Source organism: Colobus angolensis, unplaced genomic scaffold, assembly GCF_000951035.1.
Source record: "Colobus angolensis palliatus isolate OR3802 unplaced genomic scaffold, Cang.pa_1.0 Scaffold45, whole genome shotgun sequence".
NCBI classification, from domain to species: domain Eukaryota; kingdom Metazoa; phylum Chordata; class Mammalia; order Primates; family Cercopithecidae; genus Colobus; species Colobus angolensis.
The window spans coordinates 1,855,317-1,877,951 of NW_012117932.1; the positions used below are offsets into that span (position 1 = coordinate 1,855,317).

Consider the following 22,635-nt stretch of genomic DNA (forward strand, 5'->3'; position numbering starts at 1 on the left):
ACTTCACTGTGTTATTTTAAGACATTGTCATAGCCACCCCAACCTTTAGCAACCACCACCCTGGATAAGTCAGCAGCCATCAACATCAAGGTAAGAACCTCCACCAGCAAAAAGATGACAACTTGCAAAAGGCTTTGGTGGTCATTAGCAGTTTTTAGCAGTATTTTATTTTATTTTATTTTATTTATTTATTTTTTTTTTTTTTGAGACGGAGTCTCGCTCTGTCACCCAGGCTGGAGTGCAGTGGCCGGATCTCAGCTCACTGCAAGCTCCGCCTCCCAGGTTTACGCCATTCTCCTGCCTCAGCCTCCTGAGTAGCTGGGACTACAGGCGCCCACCACCACGCCCGGCTAGTTTTTTGTATTTTTTAGTAGAGACGGGGTTTCACCAGGTTAGCCAGGATGGTCTCGATCTCCTGACCTCGTGATCCGCCCGTCTCAGCCTCCCAAAGTGCTGGGATTACAGGCTTGAGCCACCGCGCCCGGCTTTAGCAGTATTTTAAAAGTACAGTATGTGCATTTTTTTAGATGCTCTTGCATACTTAATAGATTACAGCATAGTGTAAACATAACTTTTATATGCACTGGGAAATCAAAAAATGTGTTTTGCTTTATTATAATATTCACTTTATTGTGGTGGTCTGGAACAAAACCCAAGGTATGTCTGTACACAGAATTCTATATACATTATAATAGAGTTGATCCCTATTATTCATGACTATTCCAGAACAATTCCACAGAACGCAATGTAGAATAATTTATCATTCTGTTGAAGCACAAATGTAAATCAATGAAAAAGAGATAGTGTATAACAAATAAGTAAATACATTATAATTAATGAGAGCCAAGTTTCTTACTGTTAGAGAAAGAGGTTAATAAACAGATCTATTGGTGCTGGATTCAACTCAGAGGTATCAGTAGAATCTCATATTTTTTGCTGTTGTTCATGTAAAATATATACTGACAGATACAGAAACAAATACAGATGAGTATGGTTAGTATACACGTCTTTCCTAGCTCTGGTCTCTGAGAGTGCCCAGAAGTAGTGATACTCCAGTAGCAATGAGCACATCTTCTCAAATGTAACGGACAATGATAACCAGACACACACAGAGGCAAGATACCATGAGTGAGAAACAGTTAAAACAGACAGGAGAAACAGACCCACCAAGACTTATTCAAGGTACTGGCATTATCAGATACAGACAATAAAGTAACAATGCTTACCAAGTTTAGAAAACTAAAAAAACAATTCTTAAGAAATTATTCAGAATCAGGTAGAGACAAACAGATGAAAAAAAATATAAGGAGTAAAAAACAGAGGATACAGTGAGAAGGTATAATGGATGTTTGATTGAAGTTCCAGAAAAAGAAAAAGATAAAAGAGGCATACACAATACTTGAAGAGATAATGGCTAAATTTTTACAAATTAGATGAAAGAATCCAATCCATACATTTGAGATGTCCACAATCCTAAGCAGGACAAATAAAAAGAAATTTACACATAGATACATCATAGTAAAACCAGAGAAAACCAAAGGGGAAAAAAAAATCTTAAGTGCAGAGAAAAAAAATCTAGATTATCTTCAAGAAGTGAGAGTGACATCTGACTTGTCAATAGAACAATGGGCAACAGAAGACAAAGTAAAGATTATTTCTCATCAGATGAAATCCTGTATCTAGTACCAATCTAGAATCTTGTATCTATTGGGAGGAGGTCAAAATATCAATATTAACAGGAGTTTGTAAGAAAGAAGGGGAAAAAAAATAAAGGAGAAGTAACGATTTTTAGGTAAAACACAGACCTGCACTGAAGAAAAGTCTAAAAGGGAAAATGATCACAGATGGAAAGCCAGAAATACAAGAAGTGGCAAATCTATATTAACCTTGACCACATAAGTATGAAAGAAAACAACATAGGATGACAAAGCACAGAAACCATTGCTAACAGATATTACAGGTCTTTCTACATGCAGGCACTACTGTAAGCTCTTCACGTGTTTTAATTCATTTAATCCTAACAACATATAAAATAGGTGGTATATTAGCCCAATATTAAGAAAAACAGAACTGAAGCAATGAGATATTAAAATCTCGCATATCTGAACCGACTGGGGAGGGGGAAGGCTCTGGAGAATAAGCAATGTCCCATTTCACGAGCTAGATAGTGGTTATACAGTATCTGTTTCATTATTATTTGCTTTATGTACTTTTCTATATAAGCGTTATATTTCACAATAAAAATCGGTTAAAAAAGAGAAATGAAAGGAGGTCTATATAGCTAAATAGTCGTGACTGAGAGAGAAAATGGAAACACAAAACTAGGCATACATTAGGAAATATAGATGTGACGGTTTGTATCTACATGTTTCAGTGTGATTCAACTGTACATTAATAACCTTTGAACTTAAAAGAATCCATGACTTTGTTTCAAGATTACCTGTATTATATACTAGAACTGCTATAACTATTTACAAGTAAAAGAAAATAAAGTGACAATTTCTATGATGTCTTTCAACTTTTTAGAACCATTTTTCTCAGTATTATGACAGATTTTAATCTATTAAAAACTGGAAAAGATTTTCCTGCAGAAAACTCATTTAATGCATAAAAGCTTACCTGATTTCTCAGACAGTGGGAAAAGCCTGGCCAAAAAGAGCTGAATCCGTCCACAGAAGACTGTATTCTGGGATTTAGACAATCTTCTTAGGAGATCTAACGATATATGAAAATGAACGTTACACAGAAAAGATAATTCTATGTTTATTATAACCATACCTAAAAGTTTCTAAACCAGTTTGTCAAGAGTATTTTCCTAAAGCAGTAGTTCTTAACATGCAGGCAGAAACCACTGCCACAAAAAAGTACTAGAAATTAGGAACAAAACAAGTTCAACATGACATGAAAAAGACAAACTTTACTATGTGTTTCTGACTTTCATTAAGTTTATGCCCAGAACAGAAACAGCTTAAAGTGAATGAGTTCTAATAAATCAGATTGTTAGTTAAAAATGCAGATACCTAATCTATTTTTAAAATGTTATCACTGGTATTTAATTCCACGTGTTTAAAAACCACGTGTTTTTCTGGGCATATTTACATTTTAAAAAGCAATCATTTAATCACTCAATTACTTACCATTGCACATACGTAGTAAGTAATTTTTCCCAGCAGAATAGAATGTATTCTGAAATTAAGATGGAAATTATCACTCTTCTTCTGAACCTGTTACACATTCTTCAATAATAAGTTGCAGGAAGTCAAATATTAAAGAACACTAACATGCACTGGGAATCTACTATGCCACTTTCACTTTTTTTAAGCAAATAACATTTTCAATGAAATGAAAATATTTTCAGATATAAGAAAACATGATACTAACTGTTTTTAACATGTGAAAGTGTGAATTTTCAAGTTAGTTTTTATTACTCAAATTAAATCAAATTTTGTATTTCAAGTTTTTCTCCACACATGGTTTTTACTTGGCTCTCCCAAGAGAAGAGTATATAATTTTTTCATAGGCACAAACTTGTTGGCGAACAGCAAAACTACAAATAATTTCTTTTTTTAAATCTACCCTCAGAACTCTGAATCTACAGAAATACAAAGTTAGCAGGAAAAGAAACTAAGGCACTTACTGATTTCCAAGTAGCAACATTTTTTTCCACAAAAGTGAATATTGTGTCACACTGATCCAAAGGAAGACAATCCAAAACATCTCCCAACAATACAAAAGGTGTAGATGCGGTACAAATACCTTCAAGTGGAGCACAAGCCAATTTAAAAGTTTAAAAAAACTGTAGAGTAAAACAGCCTATGAAAAATAATACTGAAGAATATCTTATAAGGTACACTTTGTTACTCATAACAAGGTTTTAAAAGGACAAGAAGTGGAAGCAACCTACAAGTCCCCAAACAGGACATATTTAAGTAATTTTTGATATGTGCACTCAGTAATGATGACAATAATTCTTGACAAGATCTAGAGCATTTACTATATGTCAGGCACACTAAGTACTTTACATATACTAACACATTTAATCCTTATAACCCTATGAAGTAGAGCATATCATTATTTGCATTTTATAGAATGGGAAAACTGAGACACAGAGAGGTTAAATAACTTGCCCAAGATCACAGAGCCAGTAAGTGGTAGAGCTGGGATACGAACCCAGGCAGTCTGGCTCCACAGTCTGTTTTCTTCACCACTAAGCTATTCAAAAGAATATAATGCAGCCAATTAAAAACGATGGTTATAACGACTACAATAACTTGGAAAAATGCTTATGATATAATGCTAAGTGAAAAAGGCAGGATTCAAAATTGTATGTACATATGATTATGACAATAAAAAAATTCTTAAGAAGACTATAGAAACTAAAACCATTATACCAGATGAATGGTTTTTAAAAGTAGAGGAATTATGAGTACTGTTTTCCCTTTTTCTCATTTCCAAATGTTTTGTAGTGTTGCTAAATTGTCTTTGTGATTTGAAAAGATTATCTCTTCAAAAAATAACAAGGTTTGATATTAACCATGATTTAACATTTAAAATAACAGTATTGTTTCAGGGGAAAGAATGGAAAAGTAGAAAGTTACCGTTTAAAGAACAACAAAATTAAGATTTTCTTAAGAAAAGGTCTACTTAGTCTATTCAGAGTACCTAGAAATACTTTTATATCCCTACTCATCCTTCCTTCTATTTTAAGGCAATGGGTACTTACTAACACTCATAAGTGTTTAAGAAAAGTAGTCACCTAGGCATGGTATATGGGGAAAAATATCTAGGGTGATCTAAGTCCAAAACAGTGCATTAATACACTATGTCCAGAAAAAGGAAGTAATCTTTCCAGCTGCACTCTGCACTAGTAAGATATCTGGAATGTGATGTGAGGGATATTGCCGAAAAGCAGTGGTGGAATAAAACAGCAGATTTCAACTCAATACAAGGGAACACACCAATAACCACACTTGTCTAACAGGACTCAAACAGTGAGCTCCACTAATGAGCATGATTCAGCAGAGGCTGAATGACCACCCATCAGGGATGTTACAGCAGGGAAGCGGTCTAGGCCAGAGATGAGACGGGACTAGGTGACCTCGAAAGTCCCGAACAATACTTAGATTCAATGTTATTATATACTCTGCACATCCAAGAGATTTGAGAAGCATACTCTCTGCCCTTAGCTGCAGTATAGCCTGGAATAAGTTAACTCACATTTAATAATTAGAGAACTTTTTCTAGATTCTACTACCAAAATTCTGAGTCAGTAGAACTAAGCAAGGTTTGGGAATCTCATCTAAAAATAGATTCACTGGTGGTTCTGATGAGCCAGCAAGTCTGGGAACCATTGGGTTACAGTGTGATTCCCCCAAGAGCTTTCACAACCTGTGTCCCAGCTTCCACACAAATCTCTCTCCTTACCTTACCTGGGCCACAGACATCCCTCCCTAGTTCCCACTCCGCAGCTCCCAAACACCATGACATGTTCATCCTTCCATGGTTTTGTTTACAATGTTGTTTTCTGTGTAAATACTCTTCCTCCTCTTTACCACACGGTAAATTTCAACTCCATCTTTCTAAGCATAGAGTGAATATCTGCTCATCTAACTAACTCTGATATCTTGAAGCGGGCTACTTCATCTATGCTTTTGAAGCACACTCTACATAAATATACTGTAGCATTCGGCACATCCTAACCAGTCACCTTTGAATGTAGACTACGAGCTTTTTAAGGTTAGGCATTTTCATACGCTTTAACCAGCAGTGTCTCACACCAAATAGAAGCTCAATAAATATCAGCCAAATTGAATTTAACAAAATATATTTATGGATAATTTAAAAACATGTCACATAAGCAAACAATTATAATCTGTCTCAAAAAGAAAACTTCTCCCTAAAATAAAAATGCATTTACGCCTTTACAGTTTAAGCTCTTAAGTCCTTATCCTTCTCAAAAGTTCCAAATACAGACTAGACTTTGTACAACTTCTTCATTAAAAACATCACCAGTTGTACAAGAGTAATGTATAAAGTTAATCAATGAACTAAGGACACATTGAAAATTGACGGAAACCAGACAAGGAACATTACATTGTGGAACTTACCTAACTATGCCTAATGAATGAATGAATGATTAGGCAGCTTGTATAAAAGTTTAACAACGTGAATTTATGAACTTAAGTTCACAAAATAGTTTGCCCCTATACTGGGAGGTGTGTGCCAGTTTTTATAGAAGCATCAAAATAATACATAATGTGAATAATGCTTTATAGATTAAAAAGGATTTTCACATACATTATTTGAATTAATCAAATGCGTATTTTAACCAAATGGTTAAAGAAGAATGCTGATAAATTAATTTTTTATTTCTTCTTTCTACAAGTATTTAATGAGCTCCCATTATGTGTTAGGCACTGTGTACTATGTGCATTGTTTACCCAGGCTTCTAAAGCTATCGCATACAGCCATTTTAACAGGCCCCTGCCCAGTTTTCCTGCCAGCAGTCAGTTCAAATGGAATCATTCATCTGCAGCTGCTCTTTAGTACGGCACCCAATGCCCTTTATAAATGGACCTAACCAGCTTCTTTCCTCATCATTCTCATTGTCCTCTCCTCCTCCTGCTCTACACAATTCTCTAGCTACTGCCTTCTTAGTATGTTTAACAAATTCTTCATACCTCACATTCTAGTTCTCACGTTCTTTTCGAAAATCTCTCCTGATTCCTTTAGACTGAAGTTTAGAGAGACATGTTGGCTCTATTCCCTCTAACTACACTTCATTTCCACTTCGACCATAGTACTTACACCAAAGTAAGGCATGCATACATCTGTTTCTTCCATTAGCTCCACATAAGCAGGGGAATGTTTTATTCACCACTGAATCTCCAGGTCCTAGCTCAGTACCAGGCACATAGTAGATGCTCAATAAAAATTTACTGAATGAACAAAACAACTGGAGAACAAAGAAAGTGCCAAAATGTGCACTGCAAAATAGAGATGAGAAATAAGAGTGAACTAATTCAATTGGGACTTCTTGGCAAAGCTGGGAGTCAGGTAGAACTTCAAGAATAAACAAAAGCAGATGTGGAGAAGTATGGGGAGAAGACGTTTTAAATAAAGCATGTCACGTCCAAGACTACTTTAAACAAAACAAAACAAAACAGAACCATACTTACCTTCAGTTACTCCCCCAATAGCAAGAGAAATAATAGCTAAAACGTTTTCACATGATGAATGATTTATCTACCAACAGAGGAGAAACAATTTAATTTAGGGGCAAGAGTTCAGACTAAACTTGGTAATAGTAAACACATGTACTCTGATATTACATTGACTATCACAAATACGGAATACAATATTTCTTATAGAAAATATTTTCTAATATGAAGTTATAAAAATTTAACAGTAACATATAGAATCAGTAGTTGTAGAAGTATGTCAAGTAACAGGTAGGTGACTCACTCAAAATCCAATGGTCTCAGGAAAATGGTTATATTAGTAAGATGAAGGCTATAAGCTAATCAAGGAGAGAAGTGCTGAAGCCATAACTCAGCCAGTGGCACAGGGCAAAGGCAGGGCTAGGGGAATTAACTACTAATACACCCATGTGTCTGAGGGGTGGTTTTAATAGAAGGAAGGCAGTGCTTAGGTTCTATAAAATTATAATAACCAGCATTTACTGAGCGTTCATGAAGTGCTGTTTCATATACAACAACACTGAAAGAACGGTATTTCCCCTCTTTCAAAAGAAACTGAAGCACAGAAAAGGAACACAACTTGCCCAATGCCTTCCAATGGAAGAAAAGGAAAGAATCATTTTTGAATCAGAATTGTCTGAGAGAAAGGGATATTGTATTATGGCCAATAGAAGGGAATATAGCTTCTGGGGACTCAACCTTTGCTTGACCAAGAATAAACTGTTGAAACTTTTCCTTTCATTCAGGTGCCCAATTATTGGTAAATAAATTCAGATTTTTCATGGTTAGACTTCTCTAGTGAAGTTGGAGAGCCCTTAGTTATTTATGTAAGTTTACTGATGAGGAGGATGCCAGAGGAAAATGAGGGAATGGAATCCCAGCTCCTAAGCTAAATATTCTTGGACTAGACCTTTCATGCCACTACAGGATATGTCACTGTTTACACGGGAAAGTGAGAGAGCCCACCTTCACCTCTAGTTCTTCCTAAGACATCATGTCAATTTTTCTTATCTCACTTGGACAGGGCTCTTGTCATTTATTAAACCAAACCCTGAAAATGTACCTGTGCTATCAAAATCCTTACAGAACTTGTATACTGTCAACTTTTACAAAGCAGAAAGCTTACTCTAAAAAAAGACGTTTAAATATCCATTCTAAGAAAAAAAGTAATTTTTAAATAACATCGTTTATTAATTTGTCAGCAAAATTTTAACAATGGAAAAACATACTTACAATTTCTTCTTCTAGAACACCTCTGAAAGCTTGGTCAAGGGTACATTTTTTTTCATTTTCACTATTAAAAACAAAAGACATCCTCATTTTTCAAACAGCTCAGGGTCTGTATAAAGATCCAGGCAAGTATTTTTCATAGATATCAATGCCTTACCTGCCAGGTACCTGGCTGAAGGTACTTAACAATGGCTTGATGTTTTTGTTGTTCAAGGCCTCTCTGGTAGACTTCTGAAAAAAATTAAAATGGCAAATACTTGTAAAGATTCTGCTTATTATTTGCTGAAACATATATCATTCATTGATAGTGTATCTTTCTAACTAAAAAATGCTTATACCTGGGAAAAATTACCTATCAGTCATTCTCTCAGTAATCCTTATTCCAATGCTACTTAATGATATGGATACTCAACACTTTAAATTTGGCAAGAGCTTCCTTGTTGGACTTTTTCATTCTAGGTTTTCCCTCCTACTATCTCTTTAAATATCACATTCATGACAGTATTGTGCTTTAAAAAAAAAAAATCTCTAAATGGCTCCTTATTTGCACGTTTTAGTTTTGAAGCTTCATAGCTTCCTCAAGGTCCTTGATGTTATCCCACTCAATTTACCCAACCTTAATTCCCAATACTCCCTAACATATACTTTGCACTAAAGTCTAGTCATTTTTCATCATTTTCTATCAAACTCATTCTAGTGTATTCATACATTCATGTTGCTCTTCCTACCTGCTCATCCAAATTCTACCCATTCTTCCACACCCAGGTCAGGTCTTGCCTCCTCTAGGTATCTTGTTCAGTCCCCGATATGCAGCACTCAATAAAACCATGCTGACAATCTGCAGATTGTCTTAAAGCAATCATAACTTAAAGACAAAAATACTGCAAAAGGCATTCATTCTATGAACACTCACATACACTTAGAAAGGCATCTTATTACCTCACAGGAATTACATTTATCCAAAATGTGTCCATTCCTTGCTCTGCCACTAACAGGCTGAGTAATTTGGGGCCTGTCCCTTTATCTCTTTGTGCTTCATTTTCATCACCAGTTAAATAAGAGGGTTGTTGTAGATTTTTACTACCAGCAGCTGTAGTAGCATCATCTAGGAATCTGGTAGAAATGCAGAATCTCAGGCCTCCTTCCGGACTTACTGAGCCAGGATCTGCATTTCACAAGAAGCTTGAGAAACACTGAACTAGATGATCTCCAATTTAATGGTCCTTTTCAGGGCTAGTACGAATTTTTTTGTTTGTGTTTTTGAGATGGAGTCTCCCTCTGTTGCCCAGGTATTGTTCACTGGCATGATTTTGGCTCACTGCAACCTCCGCTGTCTGGGTTCAAGCGATTCTCCTGCCTCAGCCTCCCAAGTAGATGGGATTACAGGCGCCCACCACCACGCCTGGCTAATTTTTGTATTTTTAGTAGAGACAGGGTTTTGCCATGTTGGCCAGGCTGGCCTTGAACTCCTGACCTCAGGTGATCTGCCCGCCTCTGCCTCCCAAAGTACTGGATTTACAGGCGTGAGCCACCGCGCCCAGCAGCTAATATGGTCTTGGATAGTCCTAACAGTTACTCTTAGCAGGCTTTCAAAGCACCAGAGATTGCAGCAAAATGTACACAAGGAAAACGATTATGATGACATACACAAAATATAACCCATTTAAAAAAAGTGTGTGTGTATATACATATATATACACACACACAAACAAGAAAAATACTTACTACAAAGGATGAATTTTTCTTTCCCAGAATGTTCATCCTGGCATCCCTATAACTACCTAACCACAGCTGAATACCTGAGTAGTTGAATGCCTTGAAATGCTGGTGCAAACGCTAGAGACTAATAGAGTCAGGCAACTTAAAAGTGTTCTTCATACTTACGTTGCCGTGACGAGCAACATAAAAACAATAGAGTGTCTAAAGTCAGAAAAACGAGTGAAGTCACAAGTTTTTTGGGGATGTCAGCTTCTATCTCATGTACCAGGAATAACCAACTTAGCCTACTTCACAGTGTTACTCTAATAGTTAAACGAGGAAGTGCTCTGTCAAGGGTTTACCAAATGCTCAAAACCACCCTTCCACATTGAGCAAAAATAAAATAGCATCTGGTTACCCTTCCCAAGGTGATCTATCTGCGTTTTCCCGCTTAGGACCTCCTCATCGATCTCTTAGGAGGAGACACAGTGGGTTAAGGGGTGGTGAAGAGACGGCGGGAACAAGCACTTGGCAGCTGGGAAGGCTGGGGCGGGAGCCAGGTCTTTGGACTGAAACCACTCCCACCCTCCCCCTTCAGCAGCTCCCCTTCCCCTTCTCGAGACACCTGCCCCACTAAACGAGCTGAGGGGATAGACCCGACCAGAAGTAGTCTGCATGTGGGCACTCCAAGCGCGGAGCCGACGCGCCCAGCACGCGGAGTCCGGGGACCCGCTGGCGGGTGGGCGGAGGCTGACAGCCCAGCCCGCAAAGAAGAGGCGGGTGGTGCGTCTTTCCCTACCCCTCGGCCCCCGACAGGGCCCGGAGCGGACGCTGAGGCGGACACACCTCTGTCTCGCTTTACCCCAGGGCAAAATTCGAGTAATTTCAGGGAGAAGAGGGAAAGCATAGCGCCGGGTCAGGCCTGCACCCTCCCGCCTACAGCTCACCGTAAACCGCGTCCGCGCTTCGGGCAAACTGAAGAGCGGCGGCGTCGGAGACATCTTCTCGGCTGCGCGTGTCCGCCACTGCGCTGCGGCGCTTGCCGATGACGTCAAGCCGGGAGCAACGAGACTGCCGTCTCTCTGAGCCCGGCTAGAGCGGCCTGTGACCACCGGGCGGGCTAGCTTGTAGTGGGGAATTTCCCTGGCGACTGAGTTCGGGTGGGCGTTGGGCGCCTGAGTCAGCCAAACAGCCTAGTCAGGGTTCTTGGGTAGCCCTTGGGGTGAGGGGACTTGGGCGGCCTAGGTCTGTGAGCTCTGCGCTCCCGGGCGTGGAAGAGACTGGCCGCGCACCTGCGTTTCTGTGGTTTTCCTGGTTTGGGGGAAGCGGGTAAATGGCGGCTGGTTGCGGCTAACTGGGCCGCGCGAAAAGGTAACCCAAGACAGGTGGATTATCTGGGGAAACGGCTGGAGCAGTGGTCCTGGGCCGCCGGTCTGCGGTCATCCCGGGAGATTAAGATTCGGAGTGGTGATAGGTTCCGATGTATGAGCCCTGTGGCTCAAGGGCACTGCTCTCTCTTCTCCGAAATAGAAATAATACCTATCTCACAGAGCTGTTGAAAAGCTCGACTGAAATAATGACCGCAAGTGTGAATTGTAAAGAAATGTAAGTAGTATTTATTATTAAAAGGTCTCTACTGAAAGAGACCTAGGAGGAATGCAGTTCCCGGCGCTGATTGGAAAACGGGTGGCGCTGCGTCCTGGGCCGAGGCTTCCCTAGCAAAAACCATGTCTCCCTCGCCATTTCGTCCCTTGCCTCCCTTCGCAGGAGAGACGTGGCCAATAAAAGCCGAGTGTCAGTAACTCTTAAGTTGGAGTTACACGGTGGAGAAGGAAGCACTGACTCAGACTCGGGGTAACTTCCTCTTATTCCCTTACACGTGTATCTTGTTCCCTTCTTCGAAGTCTGTAAATTTAAAATCCTAAGCCCTCCAACAACTGAAAGACCCCCTTTTGGCCAAGGAGACACTAGAAAAATCTTAGCAACCGAGTGCCCAGACATAATGGGATGGGAGGTCAGACGGACCTGGTTATACCCTCCCCCTTTTGTGATTTAGAGGAGATGGCTGACTGGCCACACAAAATAGAGGCCGGGCGCAGTGGCTCACAGCTGTAAGTTATCCCAGCACTTTGGGAGGCTGAAGCAGGTGGATCACCTGAGGTCAGGAATGGATCACCTGAGGTCTGGCAAACATGGTGAAACCCTGTCTCTACTAAAAAATTACAAAAATTAGCCGGGCGTGGTGGCACGCACCTGTAATCCCAGCTACTCAGGAGGCTGAGGCAGAAGGACCACTTGAGCCCAGGAGTTCGAGACCAACCTGGGCAATATAGCGGGACTCCATCACTACAAATACAGAAATAAAAAAAAAATTTAAAAGAATATTTGTGATTCATTGCAGGAGGTCAAAATATCAACATTAATAGGAATTTGGAAGAATTACATCCCACCCCTCATGGATGACTTTGAGGGGTTAAGACTTCAGTGGAGGCAGTCATTGCAAGTGTAGTGGAAATAGCGAGAGAACTAGAATTAGAAGAGGATCCTGAAGATATGACTGAATTGCTGCAATCTCATAATCAGACTTGAGTGGATGAGGCGTTGTTTCTCATGGATCAACAGAGAAAGTGATTTCTTGAGATGGACTCTTCCCTGGTGAAGTTGCTGTGAACATTGTTGAAAACATTGAATCGCAATGAAGAATTTAGAATACTACATACACTTAGTTGGTAAAGCAGTGGACAGCAGGGTTTATGAGAGGACTGACTCTAACTTTGAAAGTTCTACTGTGAGTAAAATACTATCAAATAGCTTCACCTGCTACAGTGAAACCATTTGTGACAAGAAGAGTCAATTGATGTAAACTTCATTGCTGTCTTAAGAAATTGCCACAGCTCCCCCAGCCTTCAGCAACCACTACCCTGGTCAATCAGCACCATCAACATTAAGACAACTCTCAGCTGGGCACAGTGGCGCACCCCTGTAATCCCAGCAATTTGGGAGGCCAAGGCGAGTGGATCACTTGAGGTCAGGAGTTCGAGACCAGCCTGGCCAACAGGGTGAAACCCCTTCTCTACTAAAAACACCAAAATTAGCCGGGCGTGGTGGCATATGCCTGTAATCCCAGTTACTGGGGAGGCTGAGGCAGGAGAACTGCTTGAACCCGGGAGGTGGAGATTGCAGTGAGCCAAGACTGCGCCATTGCACTCCAGTCTGGGCGAAGAAGTGAGACTCCATCTGCAAAAAAAAAAAAAAAGACAAGACTGTCCACCAGCAAAAGATGATGACTGTATTTTTTTAGCAATAAAGTTTTTTTGGTTTTTGGTTTTTATTTTTGAGGCAGGGCCTTGCTCTGTCACCCAGGCTGGAGTACAGTAGTGTGATTTCAGCTCGCTGCAACCTCTGCCTCCTAGGCTCAAGTGATCCTCCCACCTCAGCCTCCTGAGTAGCTTGGACCACAGGCGTGAGCCACCACACCCAGCTAATTTTTTTGTTTTTTGAAGAGACAGGGTCTCACCATGTCGCCCAGGCTGGTCTTAAACTCCTGGACTTAAGCGATCTACTGGCCTCGGACTCCCAAAGTGCTGGGATTATAGGTGTGAGCCACTGTGCCCGGCATAAAGCATTTTTAAATTAAGGTATGTACATTGATTTTTAAGACTTAATGCTATTGCATACTAAATAGACTGCAGTATAGTATAAACATACATTTTAGATATGCACTGGGAAACCAAAACATTGGTATGGCTTGCTTTATTGCAACATTCACTTTATTGTGGTGGTCTGGATCTGAACCCTCAATGTCTCTGAGGTATGCCTGTAAATGGTGCTGGAGGAACTGAATATTCACATGGGGAAAAAAATGAACCTCGACCATAACTTTTGTCATACCCAAAAATTACTTTGATTTTTTAATTCAATTATACACATTCATATGAAAGCTAAAACTCTGATGCTTCAGGAGAGAAAATAACATGCCTTCGTGAACACCTGCTGGCAAAGATTTCTTAGTTATAACAGAGTTCATTTACCATAAAAGAAAAACAGTTGGTATATTGGACTTCATCAAAATTAAAACTTGCCCTACTTAATGTAAATTTCTTAGCTATAGCAATTGAGATGGCATAGTAATGGTTTAGGGATAGACAAACTAAAGGAAGAGAACAGGGAACCCCTAAACGGACCCACACATATATAGAAACTTTACCTATGTTTCATTGTATCCCATTGTAAAGCAGTCAATAGGGAAATGGGATATCGTTTGATGAATCACTCTGGAACAATTGTTAAAAAAATAAAATAAGGCCAAACGCGGTGGCTCACACCTATAATCCCAGCACTTTTGGGAGGCCGAGGTGGGCGGATTACCTGAGGCCAGGAGTTCGAGACCAGCCTGGCTAACATGGTGAAACCCCATCTCTACTAGAAATACAAAAATTAGCTGGGCGTGGTGGCGGGCACCTGTAATCCCAGCTACTCCAGAGGCGGAGACAGGAGAATCGCTTGAACCCGGGAGGCAGAGGTTGCAGAGAGCCAAGATGGCGCCACTGCACTCCAGCCCAGCTGACAAGAGTGAAACTCCATCTCGAAACAAATAAAATAAAATAAAATTTGATCCCTTGTATCATACAAAAAAATTCCAAGTGGATTAAAGACGAAGTATGAAATGCAAAACTAAATTGTTTATATCTTAATTATCTTGGAGTAGGGAGAGATTTCACAAAATACAAAAAACATCAACCAAAAAGGAAAAGACTGATAATTTTGGCTACATTGAAATTAACATTAGCCTATCAAAAGACATAATAAAAGTGAAAGATGAGACTTAGAGTGGTAGAAGATATTTGCAGCTTATATAACTAGTAATTAGTGTCTACAATATATTAAAAATTCTTACAAATCGGTAAGAAAATGGCAAATGACCCAGTTAAAATGGCAAAAGACATAAACAGGAAATTGATTGAGAAGAGAAAACATGAAAAACTGCTTAACCCCTCACAAGTAATCAGGGAAATGCATAAAACAACACTGAGACATCGTTTTCTCATCTTGCAGATTGACACAAGTTAAAAAACATGATGAATGTGAGTGAGGAAGTTGGGCGAGTGTACCCAGCTGATGGAAATATAATTTGGTACAATCATTTTGGGGAAGAATCTCACATTCTAGTAAGGCTGAAGATGTAATACCCTTCCACCCTGAATTTTCTAGGTCTGAACATAAGAGGATTTCTTACGCATGTACAACTGTGTATACACAGAGACACAGAAAAATGTTTATTGCAGTATCATTGACAATGCCACAGAATTGGAAATGCCAAGTGTCAATCAATGAATTGATGAATAAATTTTAAAATACTCATTTGATAAGTGTGTCTGGCAGTGAAAATGAAAGAACAAACAAGTCTCTTTCACTGGTTGCAGTGATTGTGTTTTATGCTTTCATAATTTTCAACAGGAATGAAATCAGCAAAATTGATTTTAATGAGAAAGCCACAAAAGAAAGAAAGTTTTGGGGATTACCAAGGAAAAATCATTTTGGAGATGAACCCCCTTTTTTTTTACCCATTACAATATGATAATTTAACTTACTTTGTCTCTTTCCATAGTAACACAAATTATTTTAAATTCCACTGGAATATCTTCTTTGAAGTAACTGGTTCTGACCACACGAGGACAGTATTTGCATGGAAATATCTCCTTCAAAGTAGTATAGTGGGTGCCGGGCGCGGTGGCTCAAGCCTGTAATCCCAGCACTTTGGGAGGCCGAGACCATCCTGGCTAACACGGTGAAACCCCGTCTCTACTAAAAAATACAAAAAAGTAGCCAGGTGAGGTGGCGGGCGCCTGTAGTCCCACCTACTCGGGAGGCTGAGGCAGGAGAATGGCGTAAACCCGGGAGGCGGAGCTTGCAGTGAGCTGAGATCCGGCCACTGCACTCCAGCCTGGGCGACAAAGTGAGACTCCGCCTCAAAAAAAAAAAAAAAAAAGTAGTATAGTGGGAAAACAGAGACACACACAAACTTTTTGTATTTAGATGTATTACTGTCTGGAGTGGATTCTGACACTGACCTTCAACTATCTTAGTCAATGGAAATTTTAAGGAAGTTGCTGTCACAACCACTGTTGTGTTAGAATACCATACTTCATTTTCATTAGTTTCGAGTCACTCAGCATCTCTCTGCTGCAGATGTCAGGAAGGCTCATCTGGACTTTGGTGGTGTTTTTCTTTCAACTTGTTTCTTTTCTAACAACTGTTTAGAAAATAAGTGGTACAGATCTGCATCAGGGGGAATTACTAAACTGTGATCATTTCACAAGGTTTTGTGACCTTTAGCATGTATTATTTTATTAATACCTCCAAGAGGAAAATGAAGCACTTTGCCCTCAGGGCTGGAAGAGAGATCTGCCACTTGGTTCTGGTTAGACTTTGCACTACACTTTTTTTTTGACCCAACACCAGATTCCACCCACTTGGTGAAAAAGTGGAAAGAAATGAATAGTTTCCTGTTTTGAAGTTAGCACCAGACCTACACTAGATTTTCAGCATTGATGGCAACAAATTATACACTGGGAGTTTAAGATAGCATTTTGAGGCCGGGTGCGGTGGCTCATGCCTATAAACCCAGCACTTTGGGAGGCCAAGGTGGATGGATCACCCTAGGTCGGGAGTTCAAGACCAGCCTGGCCAACTTGGCAAAACCCCGACTCTACTAAAAACACAAAAACTAGCCGGACTTAGCGGCACACACCTGTAGTCCCAGCTACTCGGGAGGCTGAGGCAGGAGAGTCTCTTGAACCTGGGAGGCGGAGGTTCCAGTGAGCTGAGATCGCGCCACTGCACTCCACCTGGGTGACAGAGCGAAGCTCTGTCTCAAAAAAAAAAAAAAAAAATAGCATTTTGATTCAAATATCTTTCCCACAGTGTTTAGCTCACTGTATTGTAGTTTAATGTCTTCCCTAATGAAAATAAACCTGATCAATCCATTCCCCAACTGAAAATCCTTCAGTGGTTCCAAATGGCTTTCAAGACCTAATTAACTCTGTGTTCATATCTGTTTATAAATCACCCGTGCCTAACGGTTCAGTCTTATATTCATGTTAGCCCAGAATGGTGGCTTATACCTGTAATTCTAATGATTTGGGAGGTGGGAGGATTGCTTGAGGCCAGGAGTTTGAGACCAGCCTGGGCAAATAATGAGACCCTGTCTCTGCAAAAAAAAATTTTTTTTAATTAGCCAGGCATGGTGGTGCCTGCTCGTAGTCATAGCTGCTTAGGAGGCTGAGGCAGGAGGATAGCTTGAGCCTAGGAGTTTGAGGCTGCAGTGAGCAATGGTTGCACCACTTCACTCCAGCCTGGGTGACAGGGTGAGATCCTATATATTCGTATTAATAATAAGTTACTATATGCTAAGCACACATCACATGCCATCATTATGTTTCATATTTTATATACATGATCTCATTTATTCCTTGTTTTTAAAGGTATTGTTTGCAAATTGGGAAACTAAGACTCAGAACTTAAAACACAAACTGGGATTTGAACTTGGGTGTATACTGCTCAAAAGTCATAAACTATGTATAGTCATTTGCTGTATAATGATATTTAGATATGTATATTTTGTATATGTGTAATATATGATGGTCCCATAACATTATTATAACATACTTTCACTATACTTTTTCTATGTTTAGATAGGTTTAGATGTACAGACACTTACCATTGTGTTAACAATTGCCTATGGTATTCAGTACAGTAGCATGCTGTATAGCTTTGTAGCCTAGTTGCCATAGGCTATTCTATATAGCTGAGGTGTACAGTAGGCTCTACCATCTAGATTTGTGTAAGAATGCTGTATGATATTTGCACAACATCACGTAACAATGCATTTCTCAGAACGTATCCTCATCACTAAGCAACACGTGACTATATTATACTTTTCTCATCTTTCCTCTCCTCACACCCATTTACACACCAGTCAGTCTCAGCTACTTTCAGTTCCTTTCATGCCTAATAACTTTTGCATGTGTTTTTGCTTCTTGGAATGTCTTTCTCCTCTGCTCTAACTGGTCAAATCCTTCTTTATTTAAGACTCAGGTTAGGCCAGGCACGATGGCTCACGCCTATAATCCCAGCGCTTTGGGAGGCCGAGGTGGGCAGATCACTTAAGGTCAGGAGTTCAAGACCAGCCATGGCCAACATGGTGAAACCCCGTCTTTACTAAAAATACAAAAATTAGCCAGGCGTGGTGGTGCCTATAATCCCAGCTACTCGGGAGGTGGAGACGGGAGCATCGCTTGAACCTGGGAAGCGGAGATTGCAGTGAGCTGAGATCACACCACTGCACTCCAGCCTGGGTGACAGAGTGAGACTCCATCTAAAAAAAAAGCCTCATCTTAAATAAAGCTGTAGTTATCTCTCCCTGATCCATTCAGTTGTGTTCATTGCCCCTGCTCTGAGTTACAGAGTCAGTCTTGAGAATTTTTTCTTAATGTGTGTGTGGGAGTGGGGTAGAAGATTGGAGAGGGAATTGCCGATGTTACACTAAAAGAACCATTGCACTAAGCAATGTGGAAATCCATTTTTAGATTGAACCCCAATAAGGAAGTGATTCTTCTTTCCAAGAGGAGCAAAATAAGTCCATCTCTCTTAACTGAGGGTTCAAGTCACTAGGAGAGAGAAAGTATTGATTAAAGTAGTAACTAAAGTTTCCAAGTTAGAGGGAGTTACAGGGCCAAGAGAACAGACAAAGTCATTACTTGGATTAACAAATCAAACAGGAGCCATATTTAAAGGCAAGACTTGAAATGAAATTTAAGCCCTTGCAGACATAAAGACCAAAAGGGCTTTGAAAGTAAGGGACAACAGGCCGAGCACGGTGGCTAATGCCTGTCCAGCACTTTGGGAGGCCGAGGCGGGTGGATCACGAGGTCAGGAGATCGAGATCATCCTGGCTAACACAGTGAAACCCCGTCTCTACTAAAAATACAAAAATTAGCCAGGCGAGGTGGCAGGCGCCTGTAGTCCCAGCTACTCGGGAGGCTGAGGCAGGAGAATGGCGTGAACCCGGGAGGTGCAGCTTGCAGTGAGCCGAGATCACACCACTGCACTCCAGCCTGGGGAACAGAGCAAGACTCCATTTCAAAAAAAAAGGAAGGAAGGAAGGAAGGGAGGGAGGGAGGGAAGGGAAGGGAAGGAAAGGGGCAACAATGCAATGCAACAGTCTCTGCCCAAACTACTACAGGGAGGATTTGGGTACCCAGAATGGGTGAAACGCGGGAAGTAACACTCCTTTCTTAGAACTCTTTTCTTATTCCTGTTTGAGCATGTCATGTGGGAACAGAAATTTTGATGGACTATATCTCCAACATTTATTTTCTTAAGAAACTGGAGCTAGGCTGGTGAGGCTGTGGAGAAATAGGAACGGTTTTACACTGTTGGGAGTGTAAATTAGTTCAACCATTGTGGAAACTGTGGCAATTCCTCAAGGATCTAGAACCAGAAATATCATTTGACCCAGCAATCCCATTACTGGGTATATACCCAAAGGATTATAAATCATTCTGCTATAAAGACACATGCACACATATGTTTATTGCAGCACTATTTACAACACCAAAGACTAGGAACCAACCCAAATGCCCATCACTGATAGACTAGATAAAGAAAATGTGGCACATATACACCATGGAATACTATGCAGCCTTAAAAAAGAATGAGATCATGTCTTTGCAGGGACATTGATGAAACTGGAAGGCATCATTCTCAGCAAACTAACACAGGAGCAGAAAACCAAACACATGTTCTCACTCAAAAGTGGGAGTTGAACAGTTAGAACTCTTGGACACAGGGGAGGGGAACATCACACACGGGGGCCTGTTGGGCGGTGGGGGCAAGAGGAGGGAGAGCATTAGCACAAATACCTAATGCATGCAGGGCTTAAAACCTAGACGACGGGTTGATAGGTACAGCAAACCACCATGGCACATGTATACCCATGTAACAAACCTGCACATTCTGCACATGTATACCAGAACTTAAAGTAAAAACAAACAAACAAACAAAAACCCCCACAAAACTGGAGCTAGACTTTCACTTAGATTTGTAGCATGAATATTGCCTTCTTGTTTAGCTATGGCTTCTTCCTCCTTTTTTCTTTTATTTGCATGTTTATCAGTTTTCTAGGTGCTGAGACTCTGGAAATGTCTAGGCTTAATTATGGTTCCATTTTACTGAGAAGACTTCTTTAAAGATACGGCCTTATTAGTTCCCATTTCAAGTCTTTTCTTTTTATCATTCATTTTGAAAATGCTACCAGAAAGGGAATGGAAATCAGCTTTTACCAAGGATGTGCCAAGTACCAGACAACTCTTTTTTTTTTTTCAAGACAGTCTTGCTCTGTCGCCTAGGCTGGAATGCAGTGATGAGATCTTGACTCACTGCAACCTCCACCTCCCAGGTTCAAGCCATTCTCCTGCCTCAGCCTCCCGAGTAGCTGGGATTATAGATGCACACCACCATGCCCAGCTTATTTTTGTATTTTTAGTAGAGATGGGGTTTCACCATGTTGGCCAGGCTGGTCTCTAACTCCCGACCCCGTGATCTGCCCGCCTTGGACTCCCAAAGTGCTGGGATTATAGGCATGAGCCACCGGGCCTGGCCCCAGACAACTTTTTCACATGCCTTCTCCCATTCAATTGCCAGCACAATCCCTATAATGTATTAGTATCTCCATTATATAGAGGATGAAGTAGATACTGATAGAGATTGAATAAGCTGGTGATAAATGGGGAAGCTGGGATTTGAATAAGATCAAGACTGATTGTACTACCCCAGGGTTTTTCAAATTTGGATGAGCTATAAGTTTTGTTTTAAAGGAAAACATTTCCACAGACCCCTTGTGTTGACTAAAATTATTTTATGTTTCTTAAATAAACAAGCATAAAACTAGATGTAAGCATCTCATGCCTATGGCCTTTATAAAACCACAGAACTAAATGTAAATATACAAATTAAATGGGAACAAAACATCAATAAAATTCAAACTAACATTACTGATGGGCAATGAATATCATTTTGTTGAAATGAAATGGAGGCTTGCAATATATTAAATTGATGCAAAAGTAATGGCGGTTTTCGCCATTACTTTTAATGTTTAAAGTTTAAAACTGTTCTCTACAGGTTGGCATTTCTATCTGCTGTGGGATGATTCCATTTTGACATTATTATTTTCTCTTTGAACCACTGTGAAAAATCCAAGATTTTTATATTACATAGTGATAAAATTTAGCCTCTGCTTGACTCAGACGATTATTTTATTGTGAAATCCATTGTTAAAGCAAATTAAATATGGCCTGAGGACTCCAAACTTCTATATTTGAGTCCTTGTGGCTAAACTGCAACCTAACGAAATTAGTAGACAAGATTAAAAACCTAATTTAGGAGTATGCGCCTGTAACAATAGGTGAGTCTCAGCCAATCCCAGTGGTTGTGCTTCCACCAGTCACACGCTGCTGAGTGTTCAAACTGTGTTCAAACAAGGTAAACGCCAACCTGTAACCAATGCAGCTGTTTCTGTACCTCGCTGCCATTCCTGTATGTCACTTTACTTTTTTGTGCCTATAAATCTGTTCTGATCATGAGGCACCCCTGGTCTGAATCTGTTGTGATTCTGGGGCTGCCTGATTGGCAAATCGTTCATTGTTCAATGAAACTCCTTTAAATTTAATTCGGCTGAAGTTCTTCTTTTGTCACTGCCTCTGGTCTTGTTTCATTAGCCCATGGTAATAAAAACAGAATTATATTATTGGAATGTCTACTCCTTGAGGGTGGGTCGTTTGTCTACCTTTTTCACTGTAGTTTTCTTACTATCTAGAATAGTGTGTGGCACATGGAAGGTGTTCAGTAAATATTTCCTGACTGTAGGAGTTGATGAATGAAGAAATATTTGGCTCTAGTACATTATTATATGCAAATGCAGACCCTGAACTCTTGGGGGCAGTAACATTGTCAGATGGTCATCCAGAGGCTTAAACAATGTGTTAACATTGCTGATACAGTGTTCTGAGAAATTAATTATTCATTGATTTCTCTCTGTGTGTTTCTTCTACAGCCTTTCCCTTTCTTCCTACCCCAGCCATTCAAGCAGGTGCTTGGGTTCTATGCCGATGACCTCATGGGAGAGATCTGATTGGTCAGAAAAGCAGCAATTGGACTGGGCATGGTGACTCATGCCTGTAATCCCAGCACTTTGGGAGGCCAAGGCGGACAGATCGCTTGAGCCCAGGAGTTCAAGACCAGCTTGGGCAACAGGGCAAAACCCCGTCTCTACAGAAAAACACAAAAATTAGCCAGGCATGGTGGCATGCCGCTGAAGTCCCAGCTACTTGGCAGGGCTGAGGCAGGAGGATAGCTTAAGCCCAGAGGTGGAGGTTGCAGTGAACCGAGATCACGACTCTGAACTCCAGCCTGGGCAACAGAACGAGACTCCATCTCAAAAAAATAAAAA

At 40.3% G+C, this 22,635-nt stretch overlaps 1 protein-coding gene across 1 annotated transcript in view; it reads right to left on the reverse strand.

The window, feature by feature from the left end:
- THOC1 (THO complex 1) overlaps positions 1-11,160 on the reverse strand; it is a 54,300-nt gene extending 43,140 nt beyond the window's left edge. Inside the window, exons 1-7 of the mRNA XM_011957776.1 lie at positions 11,075-11,160; positions 8,587-8,660; positions 8,433-8,493; positions 7,179-7,245; positions 3,638-3,756; positions 3,138-3,186; positions 2,620-2,715 (exon numbers count right to left, since the gene is read on the reverse strand). Coding sequence (XP_011813166.1) covers positions 2,620-2,715; positions 3,138-3,186; positions 3,638-3,756; positions 7,179-7,245; positions 8,433-8,493; positions 8,587-8,660; positions 11,075-11,128 — 520 coding nt within the window. The 5' untranslated portion in view covers positions 11,129-11,160. The remainder of the gene's footprint in view (positions 1-2,619; positions 2,716-3,137; positions 3,187-3,637; positions 3,757-7,178; positions 7,246-8,432; positions 8,494-8,586; positions 8,661-11,074) is intronic.
- Positions 11,161-22,635: the final 11,475 nt, after the last annotated feature.